Source organism: Haliaeetus leucocephalus, unplaced genomic scaffold (assembly GCF_000737465.1).
Source record: "Haliaeetus leucocephalus isolate CR32 unplaced genomic scaffold, Haliaeetus_leucocephalus-4.0 Scaffold191, whole genome shotgun sequence".
NCBI lineage: Eukaryota > Metazoa > Chordata > Aves > Accipitriformes > Accipitridae > Haliaeetus > Haliaeetus leucocephalus.
This window is the reverse complement of record NW_010972627.1, coordinates 810,302-827,733: the sequence shown is the minus strand read 5'-3', so window position 1 is coordinate 827,733 and position 17,432 is coordinate 810,302. Positions and strand designations below refer to the sequence as shown.

General features: G+C 39.8%; 1 protein-coding gene across 1 annotated transcript in view; it reads right to left on the bottom strand.

Moving 5' to 3' along the window:
• Positions 1 to 17,432, bottom strand: part of KIF26A (kinesin family member 26A) — a 101,389-nt gene that overhangs the window by 22,657 nt on the left and 61,300 nt on the right. Inside the window, exon 4 of the mRNA XM_010565451.1 lies at positions 7,653 to 7,836. Coding sequence (XP_010563753.1) covers positions 7,653 to 7,836 — 184 coding nt within the window. The remainder of the gene's footprint in view (positions 1 to 7,652; positions 7,837 to 17,432) is intronic.

Below are 17,432 nucleotides of genomic sequence, written 5' to 3'. Positions count from 1 at the left end.
TCAGTGGACTGAAGGGTGGCAAATACTCTATGTGGTTTAATTTGGGGCAGACATGTAGACAGAGAAGACTCCACTAATTCACTAAGTAATGACTAGACTCCACGGCATTTCAATTGCTGAAGAAATTAAGACCCTGACCCAGCCAAGTATGTTAGCACAGGCATAACTGGAACATATGGTACCTCCTTTGAAATCAATGGATGTGCAGTGTTCATATGTTTATAGTGATGGTTTGTTAAGCATTTGATGCTTATAGAGTTGTCCAGTTTCAAATTAGACAGAATGAGAAGGAAAAAATAGAAGGAATGAATTAAAAAGCATGTAAAATTTTAAAATACATGTGCTCAAGCCTTTTTTACTAAAATAAACTCTGACTTTATTTGTCTGTATTTTGGGAAAGTGCTGGCACTATACTGGAATCCATTCTAAAAATGCTGGTCATATTCTGCATTACAGCGGCATCATAATCCCTAAATGAACAAGCAATTTGGTCTTTAGCAATAAATGTCATTATATCAAATTTGAACAGACACTAAATATTCCCTGGAAACACACATCCTTGACAGGCATCGTGCAGCCAGGAAGTTAATTTTGTCCAGTGTTCACAAAATGGCGTATAACAGCAGGTTAATTAAATAACTATGTTTAGACATCCACCATTCTGAATTAAGATTTCTCAGCAAGAAATTACAAAGAATTCACATTCAGTTGAATAAAGGCCATTTTCCAATGAAATCACTTATTTTTCAACTACAGTGTAAATCAAATTACAAAAGTCCTAGTTCAGAGCCAATATTTTTCATGGATTTAATTGTAACTGACAGATATATAACCCTTGCTAAATTGGTTTACTGTGGGTAGTTCTTACAAGCCTTTCATATACTGCTGCTACCAATGGATGGCAAATTTATATGCAAAATTGCCATGCTAGCATAGACCATCTAGCTCCCCTGGGAGAACCTAAAAAAAAAAAAAAAAAAAAAAAAAAAAACACTTCTGTATTGTACTCTATTATAGAAGCATTGATTCTCTGCTCCCAAAAGACATGAAGAAAACTATTTCATTTTTAAAGGTGAAAACAAAGTAGAAGAATATGTATTTTTATCTAATTTTTCCACTTTTTTGTTTAAGCAGTTCAAGGCATTTCGGCAGGGATCTATGTACCTTGGATGATACAGGACTACATACATCGATAGAAGAGTACTTCGTATGATACATGATTTATATCAGAAATAACACTCTAGTCATTAGGAAACAAGCAGCAATAAAGATGACAAAATTAAGTACCTATTTGTTATCCGTCATCAAACCATCGTAAGAACCAGTGAATGGGACATACACCACACTTAAGAAAACCCTACATGATCAGTAAATCATATTAGCAGTACCTTAGCTATGGCTTGGTAAAGCATAAATGAAAGTAAATGTCTAAAACTCATAAATGGAGACCAGTATGTATATACCTGTCTAAGAAACATGTCTGACAATTCAGGTTCTCTTTAAATGCTCCACTTCAATTGTCTCACATAGGAGGATTCTGTCATTCTAACATAAAAAATTGACAGGAACCTTGGCAGAGACAAGCACTTAAAGTTGCTGTTGTAAGTGATGCAGTATTATAAAGAATGAGTTGAATAGAACCCCAGAAAAAAACATTTTGCATTAAAAAGGCTTCCTACCATGCTAAAGAAAAATAGCAAATTAGAATGCTACACAGCAGCCACTGTAAAAAGGATGTCTTTTTTAATACCACAATATGATAAATTATCTTAAGTAGCACATTAATGTCAGAAATTGAGCATAATCTAACTTCTTTCCAGTGACAATATTAAATGGCTTTCAGACGTCTTTCCTACTATTCTGACATTAAATTTAATAACACCCAGAGAGACCACAAAAATGATTCAGTTACAAGAATCATACTGTACTGGATCATTGCCTTTTAAGTAGGATTCAGCTAAATGATTTGGACTCTGATGTTTTTGGCACATTCAAGAGAAAGGTATGAAATTTGCTACGTAACATTTATCAGTAGCGGGCAAAATTCCTTTCAGAATCCAGTTTGCATTGGTAGTGGGATTTTCCTTTGTGCATGAGAGTTTGGTTATTGTTGATTATATGAAACACTAGTCCCAGAAAGACCTACAGTTCTAAAATATATATTTTTTTTAAGCTTTTCCCTGCTTGGTATTCCTGAATATTGACAAACCCTGAAAGCACATGTGAGAGTGTAAAACATTTTGCACCCTTAGTAAAGAAAATTAAGCAAAAGGCTTAATTAAAGATTTGTATCACAGAATAAGTCCACACACTTCTGCTGAAATTATTATAAGGGGAAAAATTGGTATTTGTGAAACGTAAAAGAAATTAGTAAGACATTTATTTCCCACCCTCCAAGACAGTACTTGAAACAATGAGAAATTATAAACAGAAATTGCAATAGACACATACAGGCTCTCTGCTGTGCTAAGTCTCTAACAGCAAATATATTCAACCACAGAAGCCATATAGCAATTTCACCACAGCAGAACTGTATGATATGCATGGAGATGATGATGTGAGATTAAGAACAAACGTAGATCTTGGGCTCAAATAATCAATAACTGAGTTCAAGTGGCCATAATGATCTTTTCACATTCCTGCCTCCTCCAGCAGTTCTCACAATGCACAGTTACTTCCTTTGCTATAGTCATGCAGCTTATGATAAGCAAGAATTCAAGCTTCTTCCCTTCCCCAAACATCCATCGAGCTCACAAGTTCAAGACAAGGTCCTATAACCAGTGACAGGACCTGTCCAATTCTAGACACCATAGAAACACCCAAGATAGTCCTGATGCTGCCTCTGCTCAATTCAATCAGTTCTTTAGATTCAGCTGTCCCTTCACCCAGTTCCAAATAACTCTTATTCATGTGTTTAACTTTGAAACCAATGAAAAGGACTTAATGCATGAGGAAGCTCTCCACGGAATTGGTGCTCTGGCCAAAGGGAGTTTCTTCGGCAGGATAAGCCAATAGTCATGGTAGGGCAGCTTTGAAAGTGCACATGAAATAAGGAAGGTGAAATTCCAGGTATGGATGTTAATTTGTTTGGCGAGGTCTTTTTTCCAAAGGTTTAGGCTTACTGGGTCCAGGTCTGTATCAGAAGCAAAACACAGCCTGCTGCTGCTTTTGCATGCTGCGGTCTTAGGATCCAGCCCTTCCCTCGCTCAGCCACAGCAACAGCTCCCCTCTGAGAAGGTAATTTAGGGATAAATGCATAGGGGAGGAGGGGAAAACTTTAAATTTCTTCAGTTGTTACCATACTCTATTCAACTTCTTTAAAGATACTACCTCAAGGAAGAAGGCCAGTAAAGAAAAAACATCAATGAGTGACTGTTATTTAAGCATTATGAGCCTGAAGAGCAATGTGTATTTATATCCCATACTGTTAGACCCCCCTCTAAAACTAAAGATGCTTAATCTTCTTGCCTCCTGAACAGTCAATAAGGCATTTCTTCAGAAGCTCAGACTCATGATAACAAACCTAATGCTGCAGCTTCCGCAATGGCTGATAGAATGGGTTACAGTCATGCCTGATTTCCTTACAGCTTATCGTTTGTGCATGCATAGTTAGAGCTCCTTCTCTTATGTACATTACCTTGTGTTAATCAATATGAAAGGTCATCAGCCTCTTTATCCACTCAGTAATTTCAGTGTCATGACATCTTTTTCCAAGTCTTCACAGTCAGTTTTAGCTTTGGCTGCTCTGAATATGCAGCTTCACCACCTCATCCAAAGCATTTAGGAAGACACCGAACAGCACAGACCTCCATATGACACCACCGCTAACTTTGCTCCAGTGCAAAATCTGCCCTCTTGTTTCCTACCACTTATTAAACCACTAGAGAATACATGACAGCTTAGGGGTTCTTTAAAAAAACTAGGTCAGGGCACTTGTCAAAAGCTTTTTCAAAATCCAGATACACTCTATCAACCAGACCAACCCTATTCAAATGCTTGCTGACTCTTCCACAGAACTCTAACGTATGTGTTCCACCTGTAAAAGCTTCATCAACTGATCCCTACTATATCACATTAATCCCTGCCTGCTAATTTCTATCTTTATTATTGTTTCAACCACTTTGCCTGGTTGCCTAGTCTGAGAGTCAGCCTTATGACACTATACTTCTAGATGCCCTCTGGAGCCCTTTCTTCCCTTTTGGCCCCAAAGTGACATGACATTTTCCACATTCTGTTCCCATGTCTCTTACAGTGTATTGAATACCAACTAAAAGACAACCTTGAGCATTAGTGGGGGAAAAAATGTTAAGAATTACCATTGCAGGGGAAACGGAGAAAGCCAATCATATTGGTCATTGTAAATGTTTCAACATGTCCTTCGCTCTAAGCTTTCAGCAGGTTTGCAAAAGAAATGTGACTACCTAGAGTGTGTCATTACAGATAATAATTACTTGTTGTAGTATTCAGGCCTTACTCGCTTAAAATAAACGGTATTTCCATACGGTTGACGTATCATTCACCTTTTCAGCTTTTCATAAAGGGAACCACATTGTTCCCATTGAAGTATCTTGGACACTTCATGAGTTTCTAGTTTATTACTCTATTCTTCATACTCTTCTTAAATTTTATCTCTTCAGCCCCTTCACAGTAAGAAACAGCACGTTTCTCTATGGAATCCTGTCCTGCTCTGAAAGAAACCATTTGACAAGAAGGGAATTAAAACTTGTCAAGCTCTCTGTGCTCAGAGAAATCACCCCCTTGAGGATAATAATGACTGGTCCTCGATGGGTTATTCTCAGCTTAGTAAAGTGAAGTTACGCAGGAATTAGGCAGCCCATCAGCACTGCTAGATTCTTACCTGCACAGCAGAAACCAGCAAGGAACCACTCCTCCACATCATAACTAACCATGAAAGATAAAACAGCAGAAAGCGGGGAGTTGAGGAAGGAAAAGGCTGCCCCACCAGCTGCTTAACCCACTGTAACCACAGAGCAGAAATAGGGCGAGGGACACCGCTGACCTGGGAACGACCACACAAACCAAGGAGAGCACCAGCCAGAGCTACAGATGCTGTGGTAGGAAAAAGTGACTCCAGAATCCGTCACTGATCCTGTCCCCTATGTGTATCTCATACTTATTATTGGACAGGCTGCAAGAAAAAGCCAAGGAAAGAGATAACCAGGAGGAGTTTAAAGTAAAAAGCTGTTAGCAGAGGCGGGACTGAAGTTAACAGAGGACCACAGTGCATCTGCCAGTGTTTGTTGATTGTTCTCTCAATTGCTATGCTACTTAAAGTGTGAGGAAGAAAGGCAATTACTTTATTCCCATCATCCTCATAATGAGATACTAGCTGACTAAATCTTAATCAGCAGAAGCTGGTGAAGAGGAAATTATAATGGAGAATGTTACTGTACCATGGGCTGAATGCTACCAAAAGCTAATTGGCATTGCTCAGAGAAGGTGAAACTATGAGTGTTTAGTACTAAAAGAACACCTATATAGGACTGACACTTTTCCTTTGACCACAAGTTCTAAGAATCAGGATACATCAGATTTCATTTCTGCTGACTCATAATTTTACAAAAAGCTATATTGCTGGAGATTTTTTTTATGGGCAAACACTGTAATTTATAAAGCTGCAAAAGAAGAATGGGTTGAGAGAAACGTTTAATAGGTATTTCATATTTTAAACTGCGGATCAGAGAAGATGCGTAGTTACTTTATTTTTTGAGGAGCATTAAAACTAGTAACTAGCACAATCCATCACCATTTGGATGGTCTGGATCTTAACTCAAGAACTAAAGGGCTGATTCAATTAGCAGAGAGCTCTTATCCTCTCCAGCACAGAACAGGATTCTTTCAAATTGTGGTCAACAAGTACATGGAGAGAAGAACACAGCTGGAACACTGGGCCCAAACAAATAGTATCTTCAGTAATGTTTTCAGCTGAGAGCTAAACAACAGAGACACTTGAGGGTCAACAGCAGCTTTTGAACCATAAAGACTGGAAATTCTTGGTGTAGAGTGCCAGGCAGGAGAGAAACACCACCCGCATTGCCAGCATGCTACATATATATCCCACGTTGGAGGAGAAGCTCGCACAGCTAAGCAGCGTAGCAGCTCAAGGTCCTGCCATGCCCCTTGGCATTCTGGTAGAGCTCTTCCCCTTGAAAGCCCTCTGCTGTGCTCACTAACGAAGAAAGTAGGTAGGCCTACTAGCCATATAATCTCCCGCCATCTGGGATCATGCACTTGATTGTTATTAGACTTTCTTGATCTGTTTGAAGATACCAGATCAACCAGAGCTTTCCACGAGGTGCAAGTCGTGCCAGTAAGCTCCACCAGCCACCCTCAAAGCGTAGGAAAAAGGTTAAAGCCTCTTGGGTACACACAGCTGCAGGCACACAAGTGTAATGAAGTGCAAAGACAGTTTTATTGAGCTGCAGGCACAAGGAGATACAAGCATGCTTTAAAGGTCTTCCTAAGGCAAAGAGACTCAGAAATGCCATGCTCCCTGTTATTCCTGGTGCCACGGCCAAGTGCTAAGCCTCACGGAGAAGAGGGAGGCACGACAAATGGGCTCTGCTAAAACACACACATAGAAAGTGTGTTCCTTAGCAAACCCTCTTCCACTTGGGAATCTCTAAATTACTTTGCCAGGTTTGCTGTATTCCACCAATTAATACTACATCCTCTTTTCTAATACACTGGAAAAACAGAAGAAACCACATTTTCATCTGTGAGTTTCCACCTGCTTAAAATAGCCCCAATTACTCCTTTGTTTTCCATTTAGCACAAACTCACTGACTTAAGAAATACAGAATATTCTCTGTGAGCAACAGTGTCAGCTATAGGTATTTAGGCTGACAATCTCTTTATGTTAATGCTGATTTGTATGGTTACTCAAGGTGCATATTTTAGCTCTCCTGTGCACATTTAATACTTCAATTCTATCTTCAAACGCTAATCTCTTGTAACCTATGTAAATAAGTATTCAGACTCTGCTGTGTGGGTGATTAAACAGTTATAAATATGAATAAAGCTCTAAATAATTGGGTTGTATTTCAATTAATTTTAAATAAAATCAGCATAAATTTTACAATTTGAAAGGTGCTGTATTTCCTAAGTTGGAGAGACATCTATTTCTCTCCTGCTACTTCATTTCCGTACTCCTGATTTACAATGACATGTGAAGCAGAGGGAAACAAAGCCCCTTCAACGTATCTCCTTAACCTCAAGCAGACAGACAGCACCAGCCCCAGTGGCTGAGCCTTGCTGGCAACACAGAGACTACTTCTGCCAAAGGTGAAGCCTGTACGTGCAATGGTTTTGGACCAATGATGTCAAAGGAAAATTTGTCTCTTACTTTAATAGAGGGAGTGACAAAACACCCTTTGCCAATGTTGCTGTCAGTGATGTTAACTGGCTTCAAGGAAGTTGACGCTCTAGCACTTAATCTGCTCTGAGCCTGCCAACTCTTTCCAAAGTCAACAGGAGGTAACAGCTCTCAGGCATATTCAAATGGATGTGGCTATCTCTCTATCCCAAGACCCTTGCCTTAGGCCTATCCAACGTTGTTCTAGGCTGAAAGCTTCCAGCCCTGTTAGAATTCATCTAGAAAACTGTTTTAAAAAATTGAAATCTGAAGTTACCTTTCCAATGCCAGGGTTGTCCTTGATTTTGGACACAGCTCTCAGAAGGCATGGTGGTGCTGGGGGAGGACAGAGCTGCAGGATGCCACTAAAGTTAGTAGCATATATAGAGAAGTCGTGTGTGTGTGGCAGGGGCGGATGGTATTTCTTTCTCTTCGAAGACAGGTTAAGCTTCTGTGCTGCTCTGTATAAAAGTAATAGCAAGAAAGGACAATGTTACTAGGTGTTAATGGGAATCTGGACCAGACAAACAGATGCTCATTGTCATCACTGCCTGCTTAACAAATCAAGTCATTGTGTTCTAATCTGATTTCATAAGGACAAACCATCAGGAGACTAATAGAAGGAAATATGGGTAGAAAAATTACTTGAAAAATATTCAGTTAATTTCTCCCCCAACAGAGTTTCAATTATAATCTAACTTTCCCCTCTTTCCCCCAACAGCTTGACAGCTGAATCCTAAAATGCTAAAATCTCACTGACATAATAAAAAGCTGAAATAATCCCCTTGTCACTGGCAGGACCAGATGGACTTTGCTGGTGATTACATTATGAAAGTGGTTCTTTGTACCCTCTACAAGTTACTCAAGGCAGAGGATAACACTCCAAGTCAGTTGAGCTCAAGATCCTCTCTTGTTGGCTGCACTGAAAATCCTTAGATAACAGAGAATTTCCTTCAAGACAGATTGGTTTTTCCTCCTCAATTCCATTCTTTCACATTAAAAGGGAAAGCTATTAAAAAGACATGCTTTAATGTTCTGAATGATAATGATCCTGCTTTTGAAATGCAGAATTTCAAAACATAAAAGATGAAGAAGAAGGAAAAATTAAAACGTACAATTAAAATTGTAACATTCTTCCTTTTGAATAAGAATAAGAACGCAATCAGTTTTTCTGCTATTCCCCATCAGCAACAGCAAACAGTATAGCAAGAAACAAAAACAGAAACTCGACTCTATATCAAAACCCACATGGGAAAAAAATCACCCTGCAGAGTTAAGTAGAACAAATATATGTGTTAGCGAGCACACGCTGGGCAACCGGGGATGGCAGGGAGGGTGAAATCTCAGCTCTGTCAAAGCCTAGGAGGGCTTTGCCACCTGAATAAGACATGTGTGATCTGACCCTGAGACTGTCAGTATATAGCCCACTCTCAGATATGTACCGTAAAAGCATCCAACATGCTATCTTTTAACATTACTTTGAATGACTGTTAAGCCAGAAAAAAGGGAAAGTGTTACACTGCCAGCATCTGTGGGCAACCTGAGACCATGCTACTGATGCCAAAAGGTCTTCTGAGGACAAATCACTATTCTGGTCCATGCTTGCAATACAAAGGCTTGTCACTTTGGACAAATTAGTTTATAAATATGTGACGACAAAAAGTCTCTTTATACAGTGGCTACTTTATATTTTCATCATGCCTTTCAGCCCAGGATCTGCAAGTACTTTTCAGTGAGATCAAACTGGTACTAGCATCTATGAGGTATTATAAGCAACAGAAATATGGAGAAACTAAGGCAGTGCTTTGCTGTCATACCTAATTCGGGGTAAATCTAGACCCCTAACCTTGCCACGAACCTAGTCATCAGGGACCCTCAGGCTGAGTCAGCTTAGTAAGCTGATCAGAGAAGGAAACTCTTCCTTTGCTTATATTTATGGCAGGTTAGAAGCAAAAATGAACACTGAGAGCAGGACGGCTGCACAGTTTCTTCCAGCAGCAGTATTGGCTTCAAATGAGTTACAGTACAAAGAACTGGTTGTGTCTTGATGAGCAAAATTACTCACTTGGATCAAGATTAGACAGCTAGTCAGTACAAGGGGCAGGACACTCAATACAGACCTCCAAAATTTGCAGTCCTATGCTCTACATTCCCAAACCTGTGTGTTAAACTCCTAGACCTTTTTAATTCATAAACTTCTAGAGATGCAGACCCCCTATGTGCTTCCTTCTCCCTCTACAAACACTGCAGGATTTAGAAAGAGACAAACACTCATGTGATGAAAAAATGAGGCTCTGGTTCCAAACTCAGAGGGAGCCAGAAGCCACTGCCTTGTGAGGGACAAGTTGGACTTTTGCCTCTGAGGAAAGAAGCAGCTCTTGACTCCTGCTGCATCCGGAAACCAGCAGGAACTGTGTCCTGCAGTGAAGCAAAACACTGCAATCATGGGTTTATACAGAACCTCGGGTTTTAGGTAGCAATGAGAACTGATTTAATTGCCTAAATCTCAAATCTCCTTGCTAATACCTCATTCGGTATGAAAACATATGCCTGAAATAGTACACCAGGCAAACAGTTGCACAACTTCACTATGGTTGCAGCTGCACACTAAAACCGTAATGCCTCCTAAATTATCTGCAGCTTTATTGTGCAGAAGAGAGTCTCTACCTGTTGGTACTCTCATTGTGGAACTCAAGACAGTCATTACTCTCTATCTCCAAGTACCAATAAACAATTGTGGTTATTATTTAATCATCTTGTTGATTAATATGAAAGATAGTGTTTATTTCTTTGTTTACATGCTATGATCCCTTGTTGAAATGATAAAAACTCATCAAGAGAATGTCTTCAAAGTGCAATCAAGATATACATTAAATCCTGATGCAATAATTATTCCTTCAATAGATCTGGCTGAAGGAGCTCCTCTGGGAAACATGTGAAACAGAATGAGATACAAAGGACAAATTTACTCAGGAATTCTGTATTCAAGCACCTAACTAAGCACTAACACTCAATGAGTAAATACACCCAAACAGGCCAAGCTAAGCAAAGTATATAAACAAATTAACAGAAGATTCAGCCTTTTTAAAGTATAGCATCTCTCAAAATAGCTCAGTAAAACTAGTTACTATGCATTACTAGTTGTCTTAACTTCCCCACCAAGACAGAACAACTTTCAAAGTGATTCACTTCCAAGAGTATTCACACACTTTCTGCATCTCCACTGTTCAAAGGACAGTGCCATATGCTAGCTAAAGCAATTAACTGCTATAGTGCTGATAAATCCTCTTCCTATGAGTCTGGAGTGCCACAATTTTACTAAGAAATTTGGCAAAGGGACTGCTGATGTCCATGCGAGATAACAGGAAACTGAAAAAGCAGAGGAACTAGAGTAGCCGTGGTAGAAAATAACCAGTGTTTTGATGGGCAACAGGCCAACTGCACTAATAATGATGTATGTGGTTCCCGTTTAAAAAGCATCTTTTCTCAGGTAGTAGTGCACAAAGCTTAATTACAACCTCTCTGTGTCTGAATGCAAGAATTACTTTGCCCGACATTAAAATGAGGTTGTTTCTGGAGTTGGAACATCACAGGCATCTCGTACCAGCAGCATCAAACAGCTTGTTGGGTTTGGTTTTGCATGTTTTGTTTGGTTTTTTTTCTAAGGGAAAAGTTAAGGATCTAATGGAAAGAATAGGGCAATTTAGGCAAAACGAAACATTGCTATCAAACTGTAGACTCTGAATATTAATTCAAGTAATTGTCAACCTCAGCTCCTATAAGAAGGACGGTCAGTTCTTTAACTACTACAAAAGCCAGCTGGGCAGCAGCCTTCATATGCTCTGCTTGGGCTGCTGGACTGGTCCAGGCGAAGAGCGCCGCACAAGGACTCATCAATCCCTACGCACTTCTTGCAGCACCAAAAATACACTTAGTGGCATCCCAGCCAAGTACTCATTAGGCCAAAATACAGGCCAAGCTGGTTTGGATATGGGCCCAACTAAATCAAACAAAATCCAACTTCACAAAACTCCTTACTTCAGTAAAATTCACGAGAGTATGTACTTACAGGGAGCCACTTCTGAGACACTCCAGAGCGCTGGATTTTTCTGTAGTACTTATCCGACAACCCATTACTGAATTTACACCTAAGTTTCCCGTTCTTTTTTTCTCCAGCATTCCTTTTCTCAGGGGGAATTTGTCCCATGAAGACAGGGAAGGCAAAGCTCTCAAACTGGGCCCTTTTTGCCTAGTACCAGAAAGACAGAAGTCAGGCTCATACAGATCACTTTCTGTAGGAGCCCAGTTGGGTGCCATGCCTATTTCCTGATTTGCTCCTTTTTCTCAAATTCAGTCTTGCACAGGAGGCCCTCGCAATCATCTTCAGCACCACAGTGGGCTGTCTGACCTTCTCCAATACCAACTTCTGTTTCCTCACAGAGAAAATTATGACCTGTAGGGAATACTATGGAAAACTTCAGCGTTACAGTCATTTCTTTTTCTGGGCATTTTCCAAGCATTTTGTCACAGCTTTGAAGCAGAGGTACACCTTCCACCTACCTTCGCTCTCCCCATTCAACCTCCACGAAGCACCCTTCTACAAAACATTCTTGCAAGGGAAACTAAGCTCCGCACTCTTATGCCGCTCTTCCAATTAAAGCAAGAGAGACACCCATGTATATTATTTTTACCTCCAGCTGTGAGATCTACTGTCTGCATTTTGCTTAACTCTTTCTATCTTTAATAGAAGATGTCTTTTAAGATGCTCTGGAGAGTTCTTTTCTCATAGCTAGGTGTCACAGTAGAAAATAAAACTAATATATGGCACATGCAGGGGCACTCAATATCAAATGACAAGGGACAGTCTCTAACCTGCTCTTTCCCCCACACAATTTACAGATTACTAGGTTTTCTGCCATGCATGGATGAGACCAGTGAGGAAAACCATGGCCAGATCAATTACATAATGCTTAGCATCTAGGGAGTAAGACTGTGCAACAACAGTAGCTACAAAGCCTGCCCATTGAAAGAACCATACGATTTTTTATTTTAAATTCTGCCTATGTCGTTAACATGACATTTCAGATATTCTGATGTACAGCAAGCTGCTTCTAGCTTACACTCACTGCACATGTTCTGCACTTTATAGCTGTGAAAGTAAACAGCAGAATTTAAATCCCTAAAGAACAGTGTTCCTTCTGGGCATAATTTCTCCATGAAAAAGAAAACTAGATTTGAAATTTTTATAACTATGCAAAATTATAAAATTTTTGCTTAACACTTTGTGGAATGTATTAAGCTTCAGATGGAAGGGTGATGTGAAATGTACTCTGGGACACATACTAGAAATGGGTCAACTGAGATAGGTACAGAGGATTTAATTGACATGGTGGGTTTACTGACAAACCACCGTAAGTCAGAAATAGAACTGGGAGTCCTGCTTCCCATTATTAAGCTCCGCTGACAAAAATAATAAACGAAAACCTCTGCACATTCATCTCAGCATGACTCATTACATATTAACAGTTTTAGTGTTATTAGCCAGCCTTATCTTTCAGAGATCACTGTCATTATTCATATTGTGAAAATGCTTAAGGGCTTCACTGAAAGAGTCAAGGCCAAAGAATTGTACAGTCCAAGCCTTAAATATCCTGAACTTTGGAGTTTACTCAAGAGTACACTTACTCAAGAGTTTTGGTTTGACCTTGCCAGACAGACATCACGGGAGCACTTTTTATCCTGATTCTGAATACTCTGCAAAGCTTGCAAAATTCTGGATGCAGGTTTACAGTGGAAATCAGTTTACTCTAAAGCAAGACTTTTCCAAACTTTCCCAGTTCCCAGCCCAACAAGGCATCACTCCTCCACCACATAACCAATATCCCAAGCCTTTCCCACTGCAAAGCAGCTCCAAAGGAAGCAGTGGGAAAGTCACAGTCTGTCATTGTATCTGCAGTTCCAGTTATTGTTTCCTTAATTACTCGTCAATACAGACAACAAATAGACGGATGTCCTACAATACACCCTCCAGCACTCTGTCCCAAGCCTTCCGCAACTCACAGAATCAACTTGGTTGGTATTATTACTTTTATTATCGCTATTACTGCTTGATTTGTGGTTCTAAAATTAGAAAGGTAGCACAATGAAACAGTGCAGTTGCTACGCAAAACCCCAAGCAAACTTTATTTTTAACAAGGTATCCGTTTCCACTAACAGCATTTGATTTGGAAAATAAAATCTGGTTCAGAAAGAGACATCTTTAAAGAGAAAACTGGGAATGTCTAAATCTGTCATGAAGGTTTGGGAAGGACAGGCACCATCTGTATTTCTACAGTAAATTTTGTCCAAGGAGTCGCTTATAAATTATACATTAAATTTTGAGGTTATGGTCTGTTCTTCCCCCTAGAACAAGCTTACTAGGTTCCTGTGATGCATATATAGCTTCAGGAGGATACAAAGGCTTTCCTCACATTAATACCATTACACAAGTACACCACCAAACCTTTGTTTGCTTAGCTGTCCCAGCAATGCTGTTGAGAAGCACTGCCAGGAAGAACAAACAATTAATGTTCCTTATTTCAGTGCTTCAACTTCCTCAATAAATAATTAGTTCATCTGGATCACAATGCACAGCCTCAAACAATAGCATTTTTATAATGGGTGATGGTAATAAAGTTTCAATAGAATACCATTATTCTGAAACATTCCAAAATGTCAAACCACATCTAATACTGTGGGGATATTACCAAGCCAACATTTATGAGAGAAAGTATCTCCAATATGAGATTAAGTTCATGCCTTGCCTCTTGCACATAGCATAATCTTGCAATTCAGGCTTGAATTTCAGCCTCTCGCTTTGAGTGACCTCTTAATTTTCTCTTACTATCTCTTATTAAGATCAGCAAGGCAGAAATAAAAATCAGCTATGTTGACATATTAGGAACATCATCTGCTCACAGTTGATCACAGAAGACGGGTCCAGAAGGGATTTTAAGAGGTTATCTACACCTTCCCAATGCTCCATGGTAGGATGAACTTTACCTAATACATTCCAGTATGTATTTGTCCAACTTGCTAGAAATCTCCAGTAAAAGCAAGTCCACAGCCTCCTGAGGCAATCAATTCCAGTTTTTAACTAGTCTTACTGTTAGAAAATTCACACCTCATGTCTCATAAATCTCACTTGCTGTTCCTTATTTTCCCTCCACCTCCCCAGTAGACATGCAGAGGAGCTTATTTCCTTCTCTGGCAGCACCCATTACCTGTATGAAGACCACTACCACACCCCAGTCTTCTCTTTTACAAGTTAAAAAGTCCTGATCCTTCCAACCTTTCCTCACACGTCAAGTTTCCTTGATTTCTGACCGTCCTTGTTGCTCTCCCCCTACTCTATTCCCATCCTCATAAAGTATGGAATCAAGGCTTCATGCATCAGTAAGCAATAATCAAGACTCACCTGAATTCAGGCACCATACCGAAAGACCAGGCAAAGCCACTTTGGAATAAACTCAAAAAGACCCCTGTAAGATGACAAGTTAAAACAAACCTGCTGGGTAGTCCTGACATAAAAAGAGCTTCCTCATGCTGTACAGAGCCAAGAGCTGATCCCTCCTCTCAGCTACACTTTATTATTTAAACAGAAGCAACCAAACAAGCCCATCTTCAAGCATTCAAGTGATTTGCATACAGGAATCCAGGAAGGAATTTTCACAGCTCCTCTCCATTTAAGAAATGGCAAAGGACAGATTTTCACAAGCCCTGTTGCACTCCAATCGTTTTTTCTGTTCTCCCAAACAAGCAGTTTCTGAGGTTGCTGCTACAAAATTTGTCATGAGTGACGTCAGCTCCATATTCTTTTCAGCTTGCAGATTTAAGATGCTTTTCTGGCCAAAGAACATTGCTTCAGCAGCCAGGACCATGGTTCAGGAACTGACTTTTTTATATATATATATATATATATATATACACACACACACACACCAGAGTAACAGCTAGTCACTGCAGCCTGCCACATATCATTTCCAGCTCTGTTCACTAATGATGTTAAACAAAGCAAGAGCAAATGAACATATTGCTGTACTTCCATACTCGCTGTTTACAATTGTACCATATGACAAACTGCTGAAAACCTGTGTAGGTTAATCTTTATGTAAGCCAGACTGTCAACACCTAATATAGAAATATGTCAGTTCCTGGGCTGCACACTGCATAGCTAGCTACGTATTGAAAATACAGCTACCTGAATGCCAGCAATATTTCCTCGCTTTGTTTCATGAACTAACTGAGCTAAAGCAGGCAGAACCACATCAATCTAAGCACACTCCTTAGGCAAGAAAGTTGGACTTATTTGCCAGTGAGACATAGACTCATGAAACAGTCAGGTTGAGCAAAATAAAATTCTAGTCTCATTTGTACTCTATCACAAAAAGTAATAAAGACATTTTAAAAACTACAAAGTAATGAAACAGAAACAATGGTTCTAACTAGCCCTTCATTATTAAAGTCATTACTTAAACAGATCACTTAAAATTTTGCCCTGTAATATGAGCTCCAGGTATGCAGAAAGAAGCCAGTATCAAAATGACTTACCAGGCAATAAATTATTTTTGTTACAAAGGATATTACACTCCATGCTATTCATCAAAAACAATCTGGTAGGAAAAGCAAAAGCATTCGGCTCATTCAGGCTGCTCCAGGGAAGAAACAGGCACATTTGCGAGTGGAAAGAATGAGAGATAAAATACAGGACATGGCTAACAAGGGTTCATCTGAAGCACTAGATTCAGGCAAATATCAGACAGGAAAAAGAGGGACTGAATGAGGGAGAAAGTCAGTATTTTCACATTCCTGATCACATATAGCAGTCTGAATACAACTTAGCCTCTGTGACTGTAAAGCCTCCTTTACCATAAAAGCTCTGGGGTGGGTTACATTTTCAGGTTACCTTCCTTTGCCCCAACACACCATCCCCACAGACATACCTTTCTCATCACCTCCAGCTCCCTCAGTTCCACATTTTAGCGCTCATCTACAAAATCCACAAAGGATCCATTCCCACTTCAGCTGGGTTTTATTTCAGATGCTTAGTCAAAGGCTTGACACCTATACTGCCAAGCAAATAACTTCTCAGGGGGGCATTTACTTATTCCTACTGTTAGCGAGTTAAATGGTCACTGACAGCATTAAATGATGCAGTGGAAATCACCCAAGTACAGAAGTCGTATGCCCACACAATGAGTATTTTTAAACAGAGGAGGTACATACAGGCTTCTTAAAGCCCAGCGTTCCTGTGATTTATTTAACTGACATCAGTTCTGAAATGATCCTTCTCAGAGGTATAATAGGCTGAAATTGCAGCGCCATTTAAAATAGCACTTAGCAGGAAAATGTGAGATGCATGTTCTTCCACCACTGCAGATGGAGAGATTTGACTATTTCTGATCCAAAGATGGTAACTTCAAATCTCAGCAGAAATAAGCAACTCCTGAAGACCTGCTCAAGACAGATTATCAGAGAATATTCTGAAGCTTGCCCTGGACTCCAACTAGCTTCACTAATAACATTTAGATTAGATTCATTTTATGCTGATTAACTTCCACTGAGTCATTTCCTTCCAGTAAAAACTCCATAGGGCAGTGCTTCTTAATAAGTGAGCTCCACCACCGAGGACATGAAAAGCCCAACAAAGCAGAAAGCAACCCCAAGAACGTCACTCTGTGATGACCAGCAAAGCAGCACTAACTGATGCCGAGTGAGGTACTAGCTAAGCTCTTTGAAATGTCCTGCCAAAAGAAACATCTTCCACCCTCCAGCAGGAAGGATGGGGGAAGTTTTAAAAAGCCAAAATTCACTGCTATTTCACAAAGAATTTAAAAGTACCTTCAGAGCAATCCTGCAGTGGATCAAGCACTGCAGCTATAGTGCTGGTGCATTCTTTTGGCTTGACATTTCATTTTTGTTATAAATGATAATGTGGGATGTCTTATTTTGCCACCAGCACAAGCACGCAAAACAGTCTAGCTCAGAATAGAAACAGTGTCACTTGAAAGTCCATCTG